The sequence below is a fragment of the Dreissena polymorpha genome, chromosome 9 (assembly GCF_020536995.1).
Source record: "Dreissena polymorpha isolate Duluth1 chromosome 9, UMN_Dpol_1.0, whole genome shotgun sequence".
In the NCBI taxonomy this organism is placed as follows: Eukaryota; Metazoa; Mollusca; class Bivalvia; order Myida; family Dreissenidae; genus Dreissena; species Dreissena polymorpha.
Genome location: NC_068363.1, coordinates 10202598 through 10228104, shown reverse-complemented (window position 1 = coordinate 10228104; position 25507 = coordinate 10202598). Strand labels below are relative to the sequence as shown.

The following is a 25507-nucleotide window of genomic DNA, read 5'->3' as shown; positions in this document are numbered from 1 at the left end:
CCCAATTCCAAAGCCATGGGCTATCTTCCCGAAAAGTGGAAAAAAAAACCTGACCCCAAGTTAGAAATGAACTAATATGCAGCGTTTTATGTTATCTTTCATCTTTCTGACTCTAATTAATAAATGGCCAGCCAATGGCCTTAAAGCCACACACCTTAAAATGAAGTACATGTTAATCAATACATATAGATGCAATTTGAAAGTGTGCAAAATTGTCATTAAATCTATAGCCTAGTTAGTAGTTAGCAAGTATTTATCCATATTTCACGCAAATTATTCAAAACAACTGAGCTAAGAAAATGCAGTCAGGAGGATTAGATTAATTACGCTGAAATGCACGCACACTATATGCCCATATATTTCATTATCATTGAATTATAACTCTTGCTGTATTTATCATAAAGCCACACACCTTCAAAAGCCATACATGGCATATCGATAGTATGGATAAATTTAATTTTTACCTCATTGCGTCAATATGGCATATATGGAGATGTTTACTATTTGAACTTAGGAAAAGGTACAATAAATTTCTTGTCTAATGAACTGCATATTTTACTGTAATATTGAAAATACTGATATAATTTTCTCTTCACAAATGTCAACATGACATGAAAAGTGGGATTTCCCAACCATTATTTGTAAACGCAATTTCCATTGGTGACCGATTTATATGTGGACTGGACTTACATAATGTACTAATTTCGACCAGTATACTATTACCGAATATGTATCAGTCTAAAATCTAACCAATGAAATGCATTATAACAAACGTAAACAAATCCTCAAGAACGACAACCATAATGTGCAGACGAGCGAAGGTTGTCAAGTCCCCAAAAGAGTCATGGTTTGTACATTTATATATGTTTTAATTATATTGTGAACTTGTGATGCTTGCGTTTATTTCAAGATAGTCTGCAAAATATAGGCAATCAAATAACCACATTGTTTTTACTTTAACTGTCGTCACAGAACTGGAGTGGAGGGAAGCATGTCAATTTTTTTTGTCATGTGACGTTACAACTTACATATAAAATGAAGTTACAGTTCAAAATATAAGACGATGTCGATGGATAATGAGTCATTTTATTTGTATGGAAATATTCCGTACTACCTCATGTAATTTTGAAATCCAATCTGTCACAATTTAATTTAACAGTTCTGTTTGTTTATGTTTATGCACCAATTGTTACATAAAGATTGTATTATGCTGATCTCAGTCAATCATCCATTATTGTAAGTTATATGTTTATACTCATTGAAATTTCTATTTGCAAATATATTATAATTTCATCACTCAGTCAGTAAATGTGTCTCAATTTTGTTAAAATGAACAGTTCAAAACAATTTATTCATAAGAGAGTGGGAAAATGCAACTTCAATGTTATTCATGTGCTGCAACTTAACGATTCCATCTAGCCAAGCATGATGATGTACCAAATCATCCACAAAATAGCACAGTTGTGGATTTTATGTTGCAAATATTGCCATTTAACCCTTTCCCACTTAGAATCAAAGTGAAAATGGTTATGTGAAATTGAAAACAGCATAAAACCAGAACAGCCTGCGAGTAACTCGCAGTCTGTTTAGGTTTTATGCTGTTTGCTGCTAATCAGTATATATAAGGGTTGGAAATGAAGCATTTTAAACTTGAATCTAGTAAGAAAGGTCTTCAATTAAATATGTAACTTTCTAAGGGACTACAAATGCTTCAAAATACGTATCTAAGTGAGAAAGGGTTAATAGGTTAAACTCTTTTTCCAACAGTTTTCATATGCTTCACAAAACTTTTATTTTCTCAATGCTATTAGCTTGAGAGTTGGGAAACAAATAGTTATAACTTTTTTGTTTCAGGACAGAGCAATGGTAAATTCATATGATGCACCATCTATGATAGAAAAACTAAAGAGCAGGTTTAAAGCTTTTGACATTCAACATAACCGATCTCTTGACATTGAATTCCCAGAATCACTCTTTCGACAAGCCAGTGTCTTAATCCCTTTACGAATAGTGGATGGTGAATACAATATAATTCTGACGGTGCGTTCCAAGCAGCTGAGGAACCATGCAGGAATCGTGGCCTTCCCAGGTGGTATGAAGGATGACACAGATGCTGACCATATTCATACAGCTCTTAGAGAAGCAGAGGAGGAAATTGGCTTGCCACCGGAGGACGTAGAAGTGATTGCAGTACTCAGTCCTGGAATTACGAAGCCTAACTCAGTTGTGTATCCTGTTATTGGAATTGTTAAGTCCGATTTTCAGGCTAGACGTAATGAAAGTGAAGTTGAATTGGTGTTTGAACTGCCGCTAAGGAGATTCTTGTCAAGTGACAGGATGCGTGTGGAGGACTTCATTTCTCCGATCAAGGCTACATATCATGTTCACCATTTTGTGGATACAGTTCAGGGTGAATCGGTGGACACTTGGGGTTTTACAGCAATATTTTGTGTCATGACAGCCTTATGTGTTTATCAGAGTGACCAAAGTTTCTGCTTTTATGAACAAACTCAAGTGAACAAAGATACTGTATTTGATCCAGGAATGACGCGTCATATGCTTCAACAGATGTTAAAATTAGAAGCAAAACTATGAATATGATTGTTTATGTTAGGTGTACATGTTTTTTTTGTTAAGTTATATATATTTTTCTTCATTGCTATCTTGTACTTAATAAGATTAATAACTGTTATAAGAAAAAGGCTATGTGTACTAGAACTTGGTCTCTATTCTGAATGCTTTTAATGCTTTAAATATTGAAAAGTGTACAATTTATTTTTAAAAACATGTTATATTTTAAAAACATGTTATACAAACATAATGTAATTGATAGCACTGTTGTAATTTGCTACATAATGTATAATTCTTGAATTATTTTATAAAGTCTGGACTGGTGGAAAAGTATAAATAATGTTTGCTATTAACTTCAGACATCCGCTATATAGTCTTTGTTGAACATGTCTATTTAATGCAGGGTGGATTTTTCTCAAAATGTCAAAGCTGAATGACCTAATGTGTTGGTGATTGGTATGAAGGAATTCTGGCTTTGATCAAATTTTGAATTCACATTATTGTATATGTACCTTAAAATCATGTGATTGCTTATGGTTACCTGTCTGCTGTATTGTGAGCATCTAAATAGTTCTCTGAATTGATTATAATGATGTCTGGTTTTGGTTTGTGCAAAAACATTGCCGTCAGGGGGCAGGGAAAATGTCCTAATATGGCTATACTGAAACCTTATTAACACATTAGAAGTCACATTATTAGCTCAATCTTCATGACACATTGTCAGATCAGTTGTTTAAATGAGGTCTCTGCTGAGATTAAAATGGTTCCGGTCTGTTGAAAAGTTCGGCCAATAGGGGCAGGGCAGTTTTCCTTATATCCCTTCAGTGAAACCGTGTTAACACACTAGAAGAAACATTCTTTCTCCAATCTTGATGAAACTAAGTCAGAGCATTTGTTCTAATGATATCTTTGCCAGAGTTTGAAAATGGTTACGGACTGCTGAAAGGCATGGCCACAAGGGAGCGGAGCAGTTTTGTTTATATGGCTATAGTGAAACCTTGTTAATATTCTAGAAATCACATTTTTAGTTCAATGCTAATGAAATTTGATCAGAATATTTGTTAACTGATATCTGGGCCAAGATCTGTATCTGTATCCATTTAAAAAGTAAGGCGACCAGGGGTTGTGGCAGTTTTCCTTATATGGATAAAGTGAAGCCTTGTTAACACTCTAGGGGTCCAATCTTCATGAAACTTGGTCAGAACATCAAACTAATAATAACTCTGCCGTGTTTGAAACTGGGTTATGTGAGGTAAAAAAAAACTTATAAACACTCTGAAAGTCACATTTAAAGTCAAATTTGCACAAAACTTGGCCAGCAAATTTGTTCTAATCATATATTAACTGAGTTTGAAATACAAATGTGCCTAGAAATTAAATGTTAATAATTTTATTGAGTACATTTATTATTCTGGACTCTCAAAAATTGTTAGGTCCTTTGGGTCTCAGGTGAGCACCTTTGGGCCCATAGCCCTCTTGTTTATTTGAAGAAACAGTGACCTTGACTCAACATGTGCCAAACACAATCCAAAACTATTTCTCCATGCAAGCGATCTTAAGTTTCATCAAGTTTTATTGATATTAACTAAAGTTATTGACCAGAAACCAACTGTTTGCTGTGTTTATATTTGTATTGACTTGACCCAACTATTCCCGAAGGCAGCCTCAACCTTAGTCTTCACATGAGTTACCTAAACACACAATGTCAGTGAATTATCTTCATCCAACTAAAGTTATTGTGCAGAAACTGTTTTCTAAGCACAGCATACTCGTGGTGAGCTTGAGTGATTGCCTTTTGTTTGTAGTTCTTCTTGAGTCTTCAACATTTACCGTTTTTACACTCGATCTAGAGACCACAGTTATTGTCCAATCTTCTTAAGTCACTTTTTTTCCAATAATACCTACCTTACTATAATTATATAGTAACAAATTTGTACAGTTTTTCATGCCATTATCACCATTGCGGGGTCATTATAAATATTCGGCCCTAGGGCCGATTATTATGCCCCCCTTCGAAGAAGAGGGGGTATATTGTTTTGCTCATTTTGGTCGGTCCCTCCGTCCACCAGATGGTTTCCGGATGATAACTCAAGAACGCTTAGGCCTAGGATCATGAAACTTCATAGGTACATTGATCATAACTGGCAGATGACCCCTATCAATTTTTAGGTCACTAGATCAAAGGTCAAGGTCACAGTGACTCAAAATAGTAAAATGGTTTCTGGATGATAACTCAAGAATGCTTAGGCCTAGGATCATCAGGGCTTCCCCTGGCCCAAAAATTTATATAGCAAACATTTTAGCCAAATGTATTTTTTTGTAGTCAAATTTTAGAAACTGTAGCCAAAGTTTTAGCAAAAAATTAGGAACCACCTGTTGTAAGTCTAGGCTTAGGGGTGTAAAAGAAGAAACTACAAAACAAAGCTTTAATATGTTTATTACTATAATCATCATGTGTGCATAACAAAAATAAACAGTGTACAACAAACCATTTATAGAAGTACATACATCATAACTCAAGCACATGTTAATAAAATAAGCATATGATAAATTTACATAATTTACATGAGCACATGATATCCTGAACATACATTTTAGCAGAAGGCCATAATCCACATCATGTGTGCATAACAAAAAAACAACAATACAACAAAACATTTATAGATATACACACATCATAACTCAAGCACATGTTCATAAAATAAGCACATGATAATATTACATTACATGAGCACATGATATCCTGAACATACATTTTAGCAGAAGGCCATAATCAGCCTCAACTTCAATCCAGCCCAAATCTTGAAAGCACGTTTGAAATCAAACTTTTCCATTGGTAGGCTGTTTATGGACAAAATCAACAAGTTCTCCAAGTTTTCAATTTTAATAGAATTTCTGAGAGATCTTGAATGTCAATTCCCTTTCTACCAAGCAAATTAACTACATTCTCATATATGCTCTCTGCATTTGCTCTTTGAAGTTCAGCCATTCCAAACTCGTCAGTTTCCAAAATTCTAACATAGGTCACTAAATTTTGCTTCAATGAAATGTCTGTACTCTCATCGATCATGATGCTGTACTTGCATGATGTCTGTATCTTCTGGAGAAGATCACTTCTCAGAACGTCTGCCATACAGTTTTGAAATTCCGACACACTGGAGCTGTGTTCATATGACGTGTGGCTGTCAACTCGATGGTCATCGAGCTGGGTTGCACCCTGAAAATATATTAATACAAATTTGCATCCTGAAAATATAATTTATGATTTAAGTATATTTTGCTCAATATCTGTAGCAAACTTAAACAAAATCAAATTTTATCAATCAATTTAAAACAAATCAAATTTGTTTTAAAAATGTTTTATTTTTTTTTACCTGCAAGACACACAATCTGTTCAGGTCTGGAACCAGCGATGATGCGAGAGTATGTTGTGCAGCAAAGTACACATAAGTCATAGCGGACACTACAGCCGCTTCACTTTTGGATATTGCTGCAGCCTGCGCATTTGTCATTGATGTTTTCAGACTTCAAGCTTGTGAGGCCTCTTTGTGATCTGAAATAAACAAAATTAAATATGCTTAATTTCAAAACAAAAAGCTCATTTTGAAAAGTGTCAATATATATTTATTATGAACATAACAAATTATTATTGTTATTTTTAATATATTATTAATAATATATAAATTGTTCATGTATATTCATTTTATTATTGATTGTCATTCTTTTTTTTTACCTTTTGATTTTTCGTGTTTTGAAATGTTGTCTTTTTATATGCCCGTTTAAAAAAAACGGGACATATTATAGTTTCACCTTGGCGGCGGGCAGGCAGGTTGGCGGGCGGGCTGGCGGGCGGCGTCCACAGCAGTTTCCGCTCTCTAATTCAAATAGTTTTCATCCGATCTTCACCAAACTTGGTCAGAAGTTTTATCTAGACAATATCTAGGTCAAGTTCGAATATGGGTTATGCCGGGTCAAAAACTAGGTCACAGGGTAACTTAGTGCATTTCAAACATTTAGCATGGTTTCTGCTCTCTAATTGAAGTATTTTTTATCCGATCTTTACCAAACTTGGTCAGAAGTTGTATCTGGACAATATCTAGGTCAAGTTCGAATATGGGTCATGCCGGGTCAAAAACTAGGTCACGGGGTCACTTAGTGCATTTCAAGCATTTAGCATGGTGTCCGCTCTGTAATAGAAGTAGTTTTCATCCGATAATCACCATACTTGGTCAAAAGTTGTATCTGGACAATATCTAGGTCAAGTTCGAATATGGGTCATGCAGGGTCAAAAACTAGGTCACAGGGTCACTTAGTGCATTTCAAGCATTTAGTATGGTGTCCGCTCTCTAATTGAAGTAGTTTTCATCTGATCTTCACCAAATTTGGTCAGAAGTTGTGTCTAGATGATATGTAGGTCAAGTTCAAATATGGGTCATGGTAAAGTAATCAAGTTGTCCAAAACCTTCAAAGGGGCGTATCTTGTGACAGTTTGGCACTCTTGTTTCAAAATACTACACCCAAAGTGAATGAATTTGATTTTTGAAACTGTATGCATATTTTGCAATACATCGTTTTTGATTTTGCATTATAGTCTAACCACTTGAATTCCGAAAGCCAAACATCTTTGAATGATCTATTATCAGAATTTTTTTTTTTTAGACCTTGTCATTATATTCGTCCAAAGGACGCTTATTTGCCTATGGTTGCCATAATGGCAGACGCAATTTCCGACACTTTCGCCGAAAATGTCAAGGGTTTTATACCCGTTCATCTATCGTCATTCACAATTGTAACACATTTAGCCTTTACTCATTACAAACTTCTCGAAATTAAAATCAATTATCAACTTCTTTACTTACGTTCATTGTGTGACTAAGTTGATAATTCACTAACGGCTTTGACGCAAATTGATTGAAATTGGCAGCAATCTTTAATCTTTAATCAGATGTAATTGTTTATTTAAGCCGATAAGATGTACGATTACAACCTTGTTTTGTTTTCACACCAGTCATTTTCCTTTGTCTCGATGAGCGGTTTTGACCGGTGTTAATGCCGAATGCGTATCAATTTTTCGGGTCAATAACACGGCGATGTATTGAAGCACAGTCTAAAGCTGAAAGAGTTTATTATCTGGGACGGCAGCTAAAGCTGAAAGAGTTTATTATTTGGGACGGCATTTGTCAGGGAAAAAATCGTTCGCCGAACATTTTCGGCAAATGATTATTTTATTCGCTGAATTTGCTAAATTTATGCCATTGGCGAATCTGGCGAATGGCAGCGGGAGCCCTGGATCATGAAACTTCATAGGTACATTGATCATGACTGGCAGATGACCCCTATTGATTTTCAGGTCACTAGGTCAAAGGTCAAGGTCACAGTTACTCGTTTAACTTGTTTATAATCGACCCTCAGAATGTGTGCGCGTGACATTCAACTGGAAAAAATGACGTCCACATTCAGTCTTAGCCACAAATCAACGAAATTATCAATCATAATAACATGTATATTATTTAATGACAAGTAGCATGCAATTTGGATAAAACAAATACCGATTGAAACTGAAACTCTGCTTCACATTGATGCCTCTATTTGAGCTTTAACAGGATTTTCCAAACAGCAAAATTTAAAAAGTAAAAGACACACTTACCTTTTTGACAACTTTAATCCGATGCTTATAATAATAAAATAACAATGATTTGCAATTCGTTTTCTGTTATTCTATCCGTTTATCTATATTTATTTTGAATCACACTTTTTTAAACGATTGTAGGGAATGCTAACCACTGTCACCATAAACACGATTTACAAAATTGAATGACTTGTCGGAGCGATTACAAGAATTTTATCAAAGCTTCCAATTATGCACGACAAATGCACAATCTGAAATACGTTTTTGTTTTCGTTCAATGCTTCAAAAATATTTAATATAAACCTTTCAAGTCCAAATAGCTAAAACTGATGTTTTTCGTCACAGAAATACGTCATAAATTGCGTAATCAATTGAATGAAAATAAAAGTACGGAAAGCTGGTTCAGTTATAAATTTTAGAGAAAGAACAAAACAAAGATAAACAAATTAATGTAAGATATATATTATAGACGTTAATACACGACTGAGCCGGGCCGAGCAGTGATAATCAGCCCCAGGTCGCAAACGGCCCTTGGGCCGTTATGCTCCTCTCGGGCCGATAATCACTGCCCGGCCCAGCTCAGCCCTGTATTATCCTCTAAATCTTCATGAAACTTTGTAAGAACATTTTTTCTAAAGTTAGGTCCGCTTGATGTGAAAATTGTTGTGGTTGGTAGAAAAACATTTGGGCAGGGCATTTGTCCTTATATGGCCTCGAAACCTTGTTAACACTCTAGAAGTAATATTTTTTGTCAAATCTTCATGAAACTTGTTCAGAACATTTGGTCTAAAATTAACGGTCTAACGCTAGCCCATCTGAGTTTGAAAATCAAAATAAGCCTAGAAATTCAATATTCATGTTTCGTAAAGCACTTGGGTGTCAGGTAAGGCTCTTTGGGCCCAAGCTCACCTGAACACAATGTGCTCATGGTGAGCTTTTGTGATCACCTTTTGTATGTGTGTTGTGTTACCACACTAGAGGCCACATATATTGTCCTATCTTTATGAAACTTGGTCAGAAAAGTTGTTCTAATGATATCTTGGACGAGCTCGAAAATGGTTTTGGTTGGTAGAAAAACATGGCTGCCAGGGGGGGCGGGGCATTTTTCCTTCTATGGCTATAATAAAAACTTTTTAACACTCTAAAAGTTACACTTATTGTCCAATCTTCATGAAACTTGGTCAGAACATTTGTTCTAATAATATCTTGAACAATTCGAAAATGGTTCCAGTTTCTTGAAAAACATGGCCACAATGGGACAGGCATTTTTCCTTATGTTGCTATATATTACTTTAGTAAAACCTTTTTAACACTCTAGAGGCCACATTTATTGTCTGATCTTAATGAAACTTGGTCAGAAAATCTGACCCAATGATATCTTGGACGAGTTTGAAAATAGTTCAGGTTGGTTGAAAAACATGGCCGCCTGGGGGCGGGGCATTTTTCCTGATATGGCTATAGTAAAAACTATATATAGTTAATACTCTATGTCACATTTATTGTTCAATCTTCATAACACTTGGTCAGTACATTTTTAGCTCACCTGAGCACAACGTGCTCATGGTGAGTTTTTGTGATCGCCTTTTGTCCATCGTCTGTCATGCATCGTCAACATTTTGCCTTGTGAACACTCTAGAGGCCACATTTATTGTCTGATCTTCATGAAATTTGTACAGAACATTTGTCCCATTGATACCTCGGCTGAGTTCGAAACTGGGTCATGCTGGGTCAAAAACTAGGTCACTAGTTTAAAAAAAAGAAAAACCTTGTGAACACTGTAGAAGTCACATTTGATGCCCAATCTTCATGTTACTTTGTCAAAATGTTTGTCTAAATGATATGTTGGTTGAGTTATAAAATGGTTCCGGTCCGTTGAAAAACATGGCCGCCATGGGGCGGGGCAGTATTCCTTATATGGCTATAGAGAAACCTTGTGAACACTCAAGAAGTCACAATTTTGCCCAATCATCATGAAACTTGGTCAAAACATTGGTTTCATGGATATCTCGGAAAAGTTTGAAAATGGTCCAGATCGGTGAAAAAACATGGCCGCCAGGGGGCGGGGCAGTTTTCCTTATATGGCTATAGTAAAACCTTGTTAACACTCTAGAGGCCACATTTATTGTCCAATCTTCTTGAAATATGGTCAGGAGATTGGTCTGTATGATATCTTGGATGAGCTAGAAAATGGTTACGTTTGCTTGAAAAACATGGCTGCCAAGGGGCGGGGCATATTTCCTTATATGGCTATAGTAAAACCTTGTTAACACTCTAGAGGCCACATTTATTGTTCAATCTTCATGAAATTCGGTCAGAAGATTGGTCTCAATGATATCTTGGATGAGTTCGAAAATGGTTACGTTTGCTTGAAAAACATGGCTGCCAAGGGGCGGGGCATTTTTCCTTATACATGTATGGCTTTAGTAAAATCTTGTTAACACTCTAGAGGCAACATTTATTGTCCGATCTTCATGAAACTTGGTCAGAAGATTCATCCCAATAATATCTTGGACAAGTTCAAAAATGATGCCGGTTGGTTGAAAAACATGGCCACCAGGGCATTTTTCCTTATATGGCTATAGTAAAACCTTGTTAACTCTCTAGAGGCCACATTTATTTTTCGATCTTCATGAAACTTGGTCAGAAGATTTGTCCTAATGATATCTTGGATGAGTTCGAAAATGGTTTCAGTTGCTAAAAAAATATGGCCACCAGGGGGCAGGGCATTTTTCTTAATATGGCTATATATTATGCTTTAGTAAAACCTTGTTAACACTCTAGAGGCCACATTTATTGTCCGATCATCATGAAACTTGGTCAGATGATTTGTCCCAAAGATATTTTGGATGAGTTCGAAAATGGTTCCGGTTGGTGGAAAAACATGGCCACCAAGGGGGCGTGGCATTTTTAACCAGGTTTTCCGAAGGAAAAAACTGGTTATTAGATTGGCGAATGCGGGCGGGCTGGCGGGTTGGCTGGCTGGCGGGCTGGCTGGCTGGCTGGCGGGCTGGCGGGCTGGCGGAATAAGCTTGTCCGGGCCATAACTATGTCGTTCATTGTCAGATTTTAAAATCATTTGGCACATTTGTTCACCATCATTGGACGGTGTGTCGCGCGAAATAATTACGTCGATATCTCCAAGGTCAAGGTCACACTTTGAGTTCAAAGGTCAAAAATGGCCATAAATGAGCTTGTCCGAGCCATAACTATGTCGTTCATCGTCAGATTTTAAAATCATTTGGCACATTTGTTCACCATCATTGGACGGTGTGTCGCGCGAAATAATTACGTCGATATCTCCAAGGTCAAGGTCACACTTTGAGTTCAAAGGTCAAAAATGGCCATAAATGAGCTTGTCCTGGCCATAACTATGTCATTCATTGTGAGATTTTAAAATCATTTGGCACATTTGTTCACCATCATGGGACGGTGTGTCCCACGAAAGAATCACGTCAATATCTCCAATGTCAAGGTCGCCACGACTAAAAATAGATTAAAAAAAAAAAAAAAAAACTTACAAAGGGGGTTAATTTTTTTTGGTCATTTCAAAAGTTCAGTTTGAGTTTTCTCCCTTTATCAGATTTTTTTTTCACAATGAAAACCTGGTTTTGTGACAATTTTGTCCCTTGTTCCTTATATAGCTATAGTTAAACCTTGTTAACACTCTAGAAGCCATATTTATTGTACGATCATCATGAAACTTTGTCAGAAGATTTGTCCCAATGACAAGTTCGAAAATGGTTCCAGTTGCTTGAAAAACATGGCCACCAGTGGGAGGGGCATTTTTCCTTATATGGACTTATGAATCTTCATGGAATTTTGTCGGTATATTTGTTTAAATGATATCTTGGATGTGTATGAAAATGGTTCTGGTCTGTTGAAAAAACATGGCTGCCAGAGTGTTCACTAGTCATGAAAGTTGGTAAGAACATTTTGTTTAAATGACATCTTGGGCTGCACAGAACAGGTCAGTTCCTTTGAATCTCAGGTGAGCGACTTTGGGCCTTTCAGGCCCTCTTGTTTTAATACTATCTTTGATCAGTTCAAAAAAGTTCCTGTCTGTTGAAAAACATAGCTGTCAGAGGTCGGGAATTTTATCCTAATATGGCTATAATAAAACCTCGTTAGCACTCTAAAAGTTACATTTATAGTTCATTCTCCATGAAACTTGGTCAGAACATTTGTTATAATGATATCTTGGGGCTGCACTGAGCAGGTCAGCTCCTTTCTATCTCAGGTGAGGGACTTTGGGCCTTTCAGGCTCTCTTGTTAATTAATCATTTTTACCATAAATTGTAGAAACCATTTATTGTATTAGGCAGATAAGACAATCATATTATACTGCTACATAGTAGTTTTCTTCCAAACTGGTGATTTTGAGAATTGGAATTGTGATGTATAGTGTGGTATTTTGTAGACTTAATGAAAACATTATTTCTTTCTATTATCCATGTAGCATTCTGATCACAACACACTATCAATAAAATTGTTAAAAAATAAATGGATTTGTAGACGATATGTCAATAACATGTCTTTAATTTTATTTAAACTGGTTATTTGAACAACAATTTGACTTTTAATCATAAGTTATTGTTATACATTGATCCCATGTAAGTTTGCATTCCTTTAAACATTAAAATTTGAACAATTATATTTCATCGGATGTGCCCACATCATGGGGAAATTGTTCATATTCAATAATTTATTAGACGATCTTTCAAAAATAAAACAAGAGTTCCGCGGTCGGAGATGACCGCATTGAAGCCGGATTTTTGATTTAAATGACAGGAAAGTACCTTTCGTGTTTTTGTCAATGCAATACTTAAATTACTGAAATATTGTTCAAAGGTCAAAATGAAATGTTAGTACTTTTCAAGGCATGAGCAAACCTTGTGTTATGTTTTGAATGCATGCATATACATGAACAACAATAACATTTAAGGTCACAAATATGAACTTGAATTGACAATTAGGAAAGTTTGATCTCAATTTTTTTATTAGCAAATTAGTAACATATTGTTTGAAGTTTCCATCAATTTCATTATCAAATGTAAGAAAATAAACTTAGATGAAATAATACTATTTATGAATGACATTGAAATGACCAGTGGTCATCTTCTAGTACTGGCCAATCTTTATTTCAAGTTTGAAGACTCTAGGTACAAGCATACCAAAGTTATAACATGAAATAAGAACTTTAACAGTTTTACATTCAAGGTCACAGTGACCTTGACCTTCAAATGAATGACCTTGAAATGTCCAGTGGTTACTTACTAGTTCTGGCCAACCTTCATGTCAAGTTTCAAGACTCTAGGTCCAAGCATACCAAAGTTATAACAACTTTAACATTTTTACATTCAAGGTCACAGTGACCTTGACCTTCAAATGAATGACCTTGAAATGTCCAGTGGTTACTTACTAGTTCTGGCCAACCTTCATGTCAAGTTTCAAGACTCTAGGTCCAAGCATACCAAAGTTATAACAACTTTAACATTTTTATATTGAAGGTCACAGTGACCTTCACCTTCAAATGAATGACCTTGAAATGACCAGTGGTCATCTGTTAATCCTGGCCAACCTTCATGTCAAGTTTGAAGACTCTAGGTCCAAGCATACCAAAGTTATACCATGAAATAAGAACTTTAACATTTTTACATTCAAGGTCACAGTGACCTTGACCTTCAAATGAATGACCTTGAAATGACCAGTGGTTACTAACTAGTTATGGCCAACCTTCATGTCAAGTTTCAAGACTCTAGGTCCAAGCATACCAAAGTTATAACAACTTTAACATTTTTTATATTGAAGGTCACAGTGACCTTGACCTTCAAATGAATGACCTTGAAATGACCAGTGGTCATCTGTTAATCCTGGCCAACCTTCATGTCAAGTTTGAAGACTCTAGGTCCAAGCATACCAAAGTTATACCATGAAATAAGAACTTTAACATTTTTACATTCAAGGTCACAGTGACCTTGACCTTCAAATGAATGACCTTGAAATGACCAGTGGTTACTAACTAGTTATGGCCAACCTTCATGTCAAGTTTCAAGACTCTAGGTCCAAGCATACCAAAGTTATAACAACTTTAACATTTTTTATATTGAAGGTCACAGTGACCTTGACCTTCAAATGAATGACCTTGAAATGACCAGTGGTCATCTGTTAATCCTGGCCAACCTTCATGTCAAGTTTGAAGACTCTAGGTCCAAGCATACCAAAGTTATACCATGAAATAAGAACTTTAACATTTTCGAGCACGCCGCCCGCCCCCCCGCCCGCCCCCCGCCCCCCCGCCCGCCCGACAACATCAATCTATAAGCCGAGATTTTTTCGAAAAAAATCCGGCTAAAAAGGAAAAAAAAATTATTTTTTTTGGGGGGGGTGAGAGGGGTTATGATGTGGGATGTGGTCATTTATTAGACAATCTTTCAAAAATAAAAAAAGGAAAAAAAAAATTATTTTTTTTTGGGGGGGGGGGGGGTAGGGGGTAGGGGGGTGAGAGGGGGTATAATGTGGGGTGTATTAATTTATTAGATGATGTTTAAAAAAAAAAAAAAAAATTATTTATGATTTAATAACTTTCAAAATAATACAAAATATTTTATAAAAAAATTACTGATACATCCTGGGTTCGGATGAGAGGCGGGGTATAATGTGGGGTGTGGTAATTTATAAGATGATGTTAAAAAAAAAAAATTGAGGGGGGAGGTTGGGGGGGGGGGGTGAAAGGGATTCTGGGTAGGGGCGTGGGGTATTGTTTGGTTGGAATCCATTGTTGTATTCAGGTAAGTGTTGTTTTGGTGAAAGTAATAATAAAATGTGAGCACAAATAAAGAAGTTATGGCAATTTAAGCAAAAATGTTCAATTATATAAGTGTAAAAGGGGCCATAAGTATGTCAAAATGCTTGATACAGTGGTATGCTCTTGTTTATAAGTTGGGGTCATGTTGGTAAAGAAGTATGCAAAATATAAAAGCAATATGTAAAAGGATATAGGAAATATAATTTGGGGTATTACTCAAACTTTAACATCGATTTATTAATAATATGCATATTCTAAGTATAAAAGGGGCAATAAATATGTCAAAATGCTTGATACAGTTGTCTGCTCTTGTTTATAGGTTGGGGTCATGTTGGTAAAGAAGTATGCAAAATATTAAAGCAAAATGTAAAAGGATATAGGAAATATTTGGGGTAGTACGCAAACTTTAACATAGATTTATCAATAATATGCATATTCTAAGTATAAAAGGGGCAATAATTATGTCAAAATGCTTGATACAGTTGTCTGCTCTTGTTTATAGGTTGGGGTCATGACGGTAAACAAGTATGCAAAATATGAAAGCAATAGAGGGACATTGAAAATAGTTGGGGTAGTACGCAAACTTAAACATTTGCTGCATATTCTAAGTGGAAAAGGGGCCATAATTATTACAAAATGCTTGATAGAGTTGTCTGCTCTTGTTTATAGGTTGGGGTCATGTTGGTACACAAGTATGCAAAATATAAAAGCAATATGTCAAGGGACAAAGAAAATATTTGGGGTAGTATGAAAACTTTTAACATTTGCACGCTAACGCAGACGCTAACGCCGGGGTGAGTAGGATAGCTCCATATCCTTAGGAATTATTTGGGGTAGTACGCAAACTTTAACATAGATTTATCAATAATATGCATATTCTAAGTATAAAAGGGGCAATAATTCTGTCTAAATGCTTGATACAGTTGTCTGCTTTTGTTTATAGGTTGGGGTCATGATGGTTAACAAGTATGCAAAATATGAAAGCAATATGTCAAGGGACATTGAAAACAGTTGGGGTAGTACGCAAACTTTAACATTTGCTGCATATTCTAAGTGGAAAAGGGGCCATAATTATGACAAAATGCTTGATAGAGTTGTCTGCTCTTGTTTATAGGTTGGGGTCATGTTGGTAAACAAGTATGCAAAATATGAAAGCAATATGTCAAGGGACAAAGAAAATATTTGGGGTAGTACGAAAACTTTAACATTTGCACGCTAACGCTGACGCAGACGCTGGGGTGAGTAGGATAGCTCCACTATATATATTTTATATATAATAGTTGAGCTAAAAATGGGCCGTGCTCAGAGGTTTAATGCATGTGCGTAAAATATCATCTGAGATTACCCTGTGCAGTCCGCATTGGCTAATTAGGGATGGAACTTTCTGCTTTTATGATATTTTTTGTTTCAAGAAAGTCTCTTCTTAGAAAAAATCTTGTTTAGGCAAAAAGTGTCATTCCTGATTAGCCTGTGCAGACTGCACAGGCTCATCTGGGACGACACTTTATACACAATGTCATGCATTTAACCCCCTTTTCACAAGGCATGGCTCAAATTATTTATGTGAAGGCGTGTGTGTTGTTTAGGGTTTATTTACATGTTCAGACGAGGCCCTTCACTGGGTCATTATGGCTGGACCTGCCCCTGTGACCTTTCAGGAGAAAAAGATTAATTTTGAGCCAAAGTAGGTCAAATTTACCCCGGCTGCCCGGTATTTGCCAAAGATATAATTTAGATCCAAATAGACCAGTGCATGGTGGTAGACAATTTCAAGACAAATTTATGTCTGAACGCAGCTCCACCAAGGGACTGCAGCGCACAGCTCTGCCTTTATGGCCACTCTCGTCGTCACCGGCCGTCGTCTTCATTCCGGAGATGGTTTCCCCAGTGCGTTGAGCGTACTGAGTAACGCCGCCCCGGGGTCCCTCTATAAGGCCACCCCCTCGATGTTCATGGGACATGCATCCCCCCGCGAAAGGCAAGCCCCAGGTCTGCCCCATCTGTCCTCCACACTGGTGGTCTCGCTGTCCCACTGTTACTGTCCCTCTACAGACGGGACCTCTGGCAGGTCCGGGCCAGCAAACTCTCGACGATAAACAGCCGATGACAAGACCGCTGAATGTTGGAGAAGACAGCAATCCCAGCAGTGTGGAAGACGTCCGGCTCGAGGGTGACGGACTCAGCTGGATTAGCAGAGCCGCCCGCAGAAGTTCCCCTCTATAAGGAAATATGTAAAGGTGAGAAAATCTTCTGCGGGCGACTCTCGACTCGTTTGCAACGTCCACGCTCCAGCTGCTGACCAAGTTATGTGAAGGCAGAGAACTTTTTATTATATGTAAGCAACCTCCGCACAGAGATTTGACAGGAACCAGCATAGCTGAATCAAATCCCTGCCTTCATAACCAACCACGTGATGATATGCTTTTTTAATTAAGGTAATTATTCTTTTTATTATGAACCTAAACTTAAACACTATTTTCAAAGTGTAAAAGAAAATGAGACTACCTTTCATAATATAATACTTAAACAAATAAAATAAAATCTTACCAAATCTGATAGAATTTTCTTGTGATGTCAGAGATAGTATGTGAAAGCAAGGAACAACAACTCTGCATGGAGATTGATATGTAATGTACATAAAGAACAGTTGTTTCCCTTCCACTTTATAGTATTGCACAGATATACAAACATAAAATCAAATTAAGTTTTACTTAGTATACACACTATATATTACCACTTTAGATTATTAAGTGACTTAAAGCCCATTTTCAATATCTTTTCATACACAGAAACAATAAATTGTGAGTTTAAATGCCCATAGTAACAAATATTAACCTTGAAAATATTGTCATGTCTTGTGCTTGTTCTATTTATAGACCATTACAAAATATTCTATTTTAAACTATGACATTTATGTTTATAAATAATTTTCATAGACTGGTTTCAGTGCTACTATTAAGTCCTTAAAGATACTGTTTATAATAACAACACACCTGTCTAGCATAAAGTGGGCGTGTTTGTATACCAACAAGCCTGAACATGACCTGAGAATTTAGGTTGAGAGTATTTAATCGTCTGGATCAACTCTAGATTCACAAACCATTACCAGTGAGAAGTGAACAGGCTAATAACTAAAAGTAAAAATAATTTTCTCTTTACTAGTATGTATTGCATATAAATATAAGTTATAATACTGCACTATATTTAGTGATTGATAACAAATGTTTGTTACATACAAGTATTCATATAAATCTTTTAAAATCAACTGACAGTCTTTGATGGTAATAAGGATTCAGTTTAATTAATATATATCTCTGAAAGCATTTCATGCTTCATGAAGAATAATTGTTTAAAACAAAATAAACCTTAACAATAAAATTAAGTTTCCACTGCATCAATTTGGTAGCTTATTAAATTTAAAATTAAATTAAAAAAATAATTTGGAACTTTTTTTCTAAATTGAGATTTTAGCATAATGGCATACTGCTTCTGTTTCATACATGATTATTTTGCATATACAAGGGCATTATTATTACAGAATGTCGGACAAGCGAGAGAATTGCCAGTACTGGGAAAAGTGTTACAGGAAGGATAAGGCCCACTTGCTCACATACCAGCATCCGGCCGAAAACAAAAAGGCTGCAGAACCAGTCACAAAGACAGCAGGTGAGCTAAGATTTTATAATAATTTGAGACTAATACATTTCTATAACAGCATTAATAATTACATACGCTGTCCATTCAACTTTTAACAATTAATAGCCTAGATTTATTAATAATGTATGTTATTAAATTGCATGTTTGCCAAATAATCAATGAAAAACTTTACAAATTGTTTTATAATTCTGAATGTTATAGATGATAAATCATAAATGAACAGATTTTTAAAAGTCAGCACTTTTATTTTGCTTTATTGTCTGTAATGTATGCATTCTTTTCCCAATTGTTGACATTTTTTCTAATTGCCAAACTGGGATCAAGTCCCTTTAAAGAAGATAGTCGGGCATGTCACTGATAAATATGATATACAACGCTTTAGTTTTCTTGCTGTGGTTCAACCATCATATGGGATCAATAGTTTCCTTTCATGCCTGTGGATCAATACGATACCTACTTAATTATGTCTCAAACAGCGAGCTCTAAAATTACCAAGTGACCTGATAAATCATTCCATTTCTGAGCATGCTGTCCTGGTTCCTTTTGTTCATTCAAAAGACTTCAACAAATGTAAACATTTCCTATATTATAGACGAAGTGAAACCAGCCATGCGAAAAGAGAAGACTCTGGAACTTACAGAGGAGGAAATCACGTCCCCACCAGCCAAGCCTGGGATGAGGAAACGTAAAACACACGAAATCAGTGTTGAAAATGGGGATTCTACAGAACCAGTGGCAAAGAAAGGTATGGTTGCTATAATACATGGACCAAATGCAACAGTTTGAATCCTGATAGAGCTTGCAGAAAAAAATTATGTTCATTAAGATGAAACTAGTAAGATATATTTTTCAAAAATTTTGACGTTTGTGTGATTTACCATCACTGTCTTCTCACAATATTAATGGTTACTTATGGTTAATGAATATTAACAATCCAATCCATTAAATAATATCATTAAATAAATAAGTGTCTGTAAGTAAATCTTAACAAAATTAATTAAACTCATGCATCCCAACTACAGCCAAGAAAGAGCAACCAATGGTTGTTGACGAAGAGACAGAGCCAGTCAAGAAAGAAGAGACAAAACCAGTCAAGAAGGCCCCGCCCACAAGAGCTGCAAGCAAGACCACGCCTTCCACCAGCACAGCCACCACCGCTGGTGCTGTACGGGCTCGGTGTAAATACTGGGACAAGTGCTTCCGCAAGGACAAGGGGCACAAGACTCTGTATGTGCATCCCGGAGACCCTGACGAGAAACAATCTGTAAAAGGTATGCTTGACTGACTGAATGAATCACTTTACTTTGTGCAACTGTAAATAATCATTACACAAGTCATGGAAAATAAAATTTATACTTTCTGACATGGATATTGACTCAGATTTAAAACTAATGGTCAAAACAACTTTTGTACTACCTTTTTTTCAAAAAGGAAAATATCCACTGTTAAAGGATTTAATAAAATTATTCTGTCAAAAGATGTCATTGGCTTTGGATGCAGAATCTCCTATTTGATGCAACTTCCAAAATTAAACACATAACTGTTATAATCTAGAAAATCTAGAAAAAGAAGTAACCATTATTTGCATGAACTGCTCCTGCCTTTATTATTGTCAAGAGCAAATCAATGTGTCAATCCAAATAACGATTTCCCACTTAATCATGAAGAGCACATTAAACCTGCATGTGTTAATGGCATGATTTCATTCTGTGTCATTCAAGAGGGTGTAGCTGGTAGAACAAGGACCAGTGCCCGCCCCAAACCTCTTCACCGCATGGACAGTGTTGACGCTGTAGTTTACGGGGGATACACGCTCAAACGGACAGGCAGCAACTACGAGTGCAAGTAGGTCTGGGGAAGTTGTCTTCATTGTGCATGTATTTTTTATTTTACAGTTCTTTAGTGTATGAAATACAAGCATTAAGTCAGGATAACAAAATTCACATTAATTGTTTTGGACAAAATTTGATAAGAACAGTAACGATAATGGTAAAAGTAATAATCCCAGCTGGGGTTTGAAAATTGAAGAAAGGGACAGATTTGAAAGTCTTTGTACAGCTATTTCTAATGAAAAACCAAATTACAGGGTACTTGGAACAATTTGAATGCTTTTATTTTGTTCTAAACTGACAGAAAACAGGATATTTTAATGTAATTTAATAGCAAACTGGGAAAACGAGGCTTAATGCATGTGCTTAAAGTGGCAGTTCGCTCAGGCTTATCAGGGACGACACTTTCCGCTGTTATGGAGTTTTTTGTTTAGAGTTAGTTCCTTTTTGCAAAAATCCAGTTTCACAGGCTAATATTGAATGGAACTTTCCCTATTTGCATGAAGCCAAGTTTTCTCAAAGCGAGTCTCAAATGTATTCCTCAGGTTCACCAAGTAACAACTTGTGTTTTCACAGCTGTAGCAGCTTCACAGGAGAAAAAAACTTTGGCAAAGCCCTGAACATGAAGACTTGCACACACCTGATCCAGTACTTGGGAGAGGACTACGAGAGATCACGCTGTGAACTCCCTGCGAAAGGCAAGAAGGAAACCAAGCCACCCCAGCACGTACACATCAGTGTACTCCTGGCCCATAAATACAAGGATGGGTAGGTATTTTAGTGTTTTTTTCCAATGACTAATACTAGTAGTAGGCAGAAGAAAACCATGATTTCGTGGGGCCTTTTCACAGATTATGGCATGTATTGAAGTTTGTCATTAAATGCTTTATATGGATAAATGTAAACATTGAATCTAAAACGATCCAGTAAAAAACAAGAATAAAATTAAAGAAAGAAAAAAAGAAATCCTCAATTAGGCTCGAACCACTGACCCCTGGAGTAAAAGTCTATATCGTTTAGACCACTCGGCCATCCATGCTAATACAATGAGTGATGTATTTTATACTTGATACAAGCAATCCTCGTAGTATCACAAAATATAACGACAAAAACAGAACTTGCATATTATTCAATCGTTTTGCGTTGCAAGGCTTTATAATTTTCAGGTTTTTAAATCGTCAAAAGATGCATATAATGGATATTTTAGAGCATGGTAAATGTTCAGTGTAACTGTTTCCTAACAAATATCATAACTACAACAAAAATGTGCAAATCTGAAACATTTTAATTTTGTTTGTCAATTTACCAAAACGTGAAAAGGCCCCTTTCATTGAAACAAAAATACTGGTAGTCTTTATTGATTGTAATGCATTAACCTTGTAGTATTCAATGATGTTATGCATAAAGAACAGATTCACACTTCAATGCATACTTAAGTTGATAATTTTAATACCTTTTAATGCATGATATAAATTGAAGTGATGATTTTTAGTTACCGCTATATTTTGATGTTATAACCATTATAAGCCAATAATTTTCCATTATTTAATTTAAATGACACTTGTGTAAATATTAAATTTCAGTGACACAAATCCAAAAGGCTGGTGGATGAGTGAAAAACTGGACGGGGTTAGAGCATATTGGAACGGCAGGTGCTTCTATTCACGCCTCGGCAACGCATTCTATGCTCCAGCTTGGTTCACTAAAGTAGGTACTACTTAATAAACTTATATTGATAGACATAATTGGGCAAACATTAGGTTTTGATTTCATTGAGATTGAATATAAACAGTAAACAACATGTGTTTGTGAAACACTATGTCCCCCCCCATATATTTGACTTTGGCCTCGAAGGATGACCTTGGCCTTTCACCACTCAAAATGTGCAGCTCCATGATATACACATGCATGCCAAATATCAAGTAGCTATCTTCAATATTGCCAAAGTTATAGCAATTGTTAAAGTTTGACGCAAACCAACAAACAGACAGGGCAAAAACAATATGTCCCCCAGTAAGTCTAAGACTTGAGGACATAAAAACATGATAGTTCTTGATAAAATCCAAGCAAAATTGCCAGGAAAAATATGGTTTAAATTTGTAACCTGTTTAGTTATCATCATATTAAATTTAACTTTAAAATAACATAATCTATAGTGGAACAAATAAATAAAAACAATAAATACATAACTCAATTTCTAAACATCAGAACAATTATCAGCAAGAGAAAAGAAACTATCAACTTAACATTACAGGATCTACCAAGAGACATGCATCTGGATGGAGAGTTATTCGGCGGCCGTAAGAAGTTTCAGTCAACCGTCAGCATTGTTAAAACTCCTGAGCATCCAAAATGGAACACGATCAAGTTCTGTGTGTTTGATGCCCCTCATCTTGAGAAAGAACCATTCGAGAAGAGAATGAAGGCAATAACAGACCAGTTTGAGAAAGTCAAGTGAGTAAAAAAAAACTTGGAACATTGGAAAACAAAAATATGTATTACTTTCAAAGAAGTAATGGAAGTTTTCTATGGAAACATACCTATAATTTATAAATAAAAGGATAATATCCCTTATTTGGTGCCCTTTAATGCTCCTTTTTACAGCATCCTGCATATACTAACTATAATAATCGCCATTTCATTGCAGGCCTGAATATGCCAAGTTTGTTGAGCATGAGCGGTGCACAGGGAAGGACCATGTGGACAAAGAACTGAAGAGAATCATTGACTTGGGTGGTGAGGGACTCATGATCCGCCAACCAGGCTCAAAGTACGAGAGGACACGCTCCCACACATTGCTCAAGATCAAGAAATTCCACGACGCTGAGGCCATTGTTATAGGTTTCGAGCCAAGCAAGTCCAATCCAGGTCTCACTGGTGCATTGCGGGTACAGATGGCCAATGGCAAACAGTTCAAAGTCGGATCTGGGTATGCAGTTTATTACAATATATAATGATTGTGCCATGGACAGACTCTCATATAAAACTATAATATCCCAATATTATTGTATTAGTATGTGTGTTTTTTATCAGGTTTCGTTGGTTTTCCCAATCAAAATCATTTTGATGCATTCATTCCATTTGAAAACAATAAGATCACACTTTCTATCATTTATCGACGAGTTATTGTTACCAATACAATACTGCATATAATATTATGACAATATACATTATTAATATTAGTATTAACTATTATAATTTCAGTTTGACAAACAAAGACAGAAAAAATCCACCAAAGAAAGGGACAATCATCACATACAAGTTCCAGGAATACTCCAACTCAGGGACTCCCAGGTTCCCAACCTATGTGGGTGTGCGCATTGACATGACTGAACCAAAGGATGCCGAAGGTGTAGTCACAGAAGGAAAAGATGACGAGTAGATTCCATTGTTACTTATGGATAAAGACTATACATGAGAGTAGTTTGATGTTAAGTGGCCAGAGAAATCTCAAGTAAAGCACGTTTGGAAAACATTTTGTGCCATAAATCCAAACAAAACAAACGTTGTACATTTCAAGTTAGTAGAAAAGATGGGCTCTAGAAGGAATGTTAAGGAAAAGTTATGATTCGCTTCCTATTCAGACAAAATAGAATTATCTTGAAATTCTCTTAGATTGTTTTGTTAATATATATCTGCGAATTATGTCCAGTGATAAATAATTATAAATGCTGTGATATTAGACATCCATAGTGTGATGTTTTATTAATTTATTACAATATCAATCACAATATATTGCCAATTGTCATGTATCTCAACCTTCACTTTGCTACTGCCCATACCAACAGTTATAAGTAACTCCTGAAGTTAGGCATGAGCTCAGATCAGTAATAATTCAATAGATAAGGATAACTATTATTGTTTTATACACATGTACTAGCTTTAAGGTTTTGATAAGAGAATATGTTGTGAGAAAAACACCATAATGTACATGTACGAAAAATTATATTGAAACAAAAAGCATATTGCAATATATACCTTTACATTGTCACATTGACATCCCTACAAATAATTTTATCTGTATATGAATTTTTATTGTAACTCTGTAGTGTACATAAAATGAATGTGACAAGAAAAAAATTGTGGTCAACATGACATAACTGTTTTATTTAGATATTTTTTTATTGAGACATTTTGTACTTTTATATTGTATTATGAATTGTTATTTGTACGGTTAATTAAATGTATAATAAATAAGCTTTTCAGTTACTAATTTTAACTAAACTATATTTATTTGAACATCAAAATGAGTTGAATGTACCATACTATTTGGTAGTTTTATACTTCAACATTAATGTCATATACTGTATAAGTGATATGAAGTGCAATACATTTTATCTATTTATACATGCAATTTCAATGAACTACATACACCATAAGCACAACTGTGAAATTCGTTAATCATGTATTGTTTTTGATACAAGTATATTATATCATTTTGTAAATTGTTATTGTTGTTTTGTTATTTAACTTATTTGTATAGTTGATAGTTGTCTATAAATGCATGTTTAAACATGTATTTTTTATGTCTGTGTTATTAGCATAATAAAGTGATCTCAGAGATTTGCATAGTTCATATAGCCAGATTGGTCAAAATATAGGGCTGATATTGGCCCAATACTTGTGAGCTATTATATTGTGAGCAAATAAGATTTTGCAAACTGTTTCTTTCCCCTCATGGGTTAAACATTTTTTTAATAAAATAATATATCCTTAAGTAACACAAAATGCTAATTTGCCAACGAGACAATTTTCATTGTATTTGGGGGATATTAAAACAATAATTAAGTGAAAAACTAAACTTCCCAATAATGAATTAAAATGAAATAGTTAGTCAATGCAACCTAAATAGTTAAAAAAAACATAACAAGATATCAATCATACAGGATACAGCCCTGTAAAACCAAATTTTGATAACAAATAGTATTTTTTATTGAAATAATACATTGTAATGCATGTAAATAAAATAAAAATACATTTTCAGTATTGGTTCAACAAAATAAATTCTTAAAAATA

General features: G+C 35.5%; 3 protein-coding genes and 1 long non-coding RNA gene across 11 annotated transcripts in view; 2 read left to right on the top strand and 2 right to left on the bottom strand.

The window, feature by feature from the left end:
• Positions 1-740, bottom strand: part of LOC127846555 (nuclear factor of activated T-cells 5-like) — a 53812-nt gene extending 53072 nt beyond the window's left edge. The window contains exon 1 of one of the 2 annotated variants that reach the window (XM_052377916.1): positions 634-740. In XM_052377916.1, coding sequence (XP_052233876.1) covers positions 634-658 — 25 coding nt within the window. In that variant the 5' untranslated portion in view covers positions 659-740. The other variant, XM_052377919.1, reaches the window with a different exon arrangement.
• Positions 428-3964, top strand: LOC127846584 (uncharacterized Nudix hydrolase NudL-like). Of its 5 annotated transcripts, none has more exons than XM_052378019.1 (2): positions 428-520; positions 1855-3964. In XM_052378019.1, the coding sequence occupies exon 2, from the start codon at positions 1864-1866 to the stop codon at positions 2593-2595; it is 732 nt and encodes a 243-aa protein (XP_052233979.1). In that variant the 5' UTR covers positions 428-520; positions 1855-1863; the 3' UTR covers positions 2596-3964. The 5 variants fall into 5 exon arrangements, with proteins under 5 accessions (XP_052233979.1, XP_052233975.1, XP_052233976.1 ...); XM_052378015.1 differs by lacking the exon at positions 428-520 and adding an exon at positions 743-847; XM_052378016.1 differs by lacking the exon at positions 428-520 and adding an exon at positions 790-851.
• LOC127846567 (uncharacterized) lies at positions 821-25507 on the top strand. 3 transcript variants are annotated; one of them, XM_052377960.1, is made up of 10 exons: positions 821-839; positions 18544-18671; positions 19255-19407; positions 19685-19933; positions 20384-20507; positions 21068-21259; positions 22075-22198; positions 22746-22945; positions 23139-23420; positions 23696-25507. In XM_052377960.1, the coding sequence occupies exons 2-10, from the start codon at positions 18545-18547 to the stop codon at positions 23871-23873; spliced, it is 1629 nt and encodes a 542-aa protein (XP_052233920.1). In that variant the 5' UTR covers positions 821-839; position 18544; the 3' UTR covers positions 23874-25507. The 3 variants fall into 3 exon arrangements, with proteins under 3 accessions (XP_052233920.1, XP_052233919.1, XP_052233918.1); XM_052377959.1 differs by lacking the exon at positions 821-839 and adding an exon at positions 17957-18166; XM_052377958.1 differs by lacking the exon at positions 821-839 and adding an exon at positions 17959-18142.
• On the bottom strand, positions 13175-14471 carry LOC127846602 (uncharacterized). Its single transcript, XR_008033559.1, has 2 exons — positions 14041-14471; positions 13175-13594 (listed from the first exon to the last, which is right to left on the bottom strand). It is a non-coding gene; the product is annotated as an uncharacterized LOC127846602 (long non-coding RNA).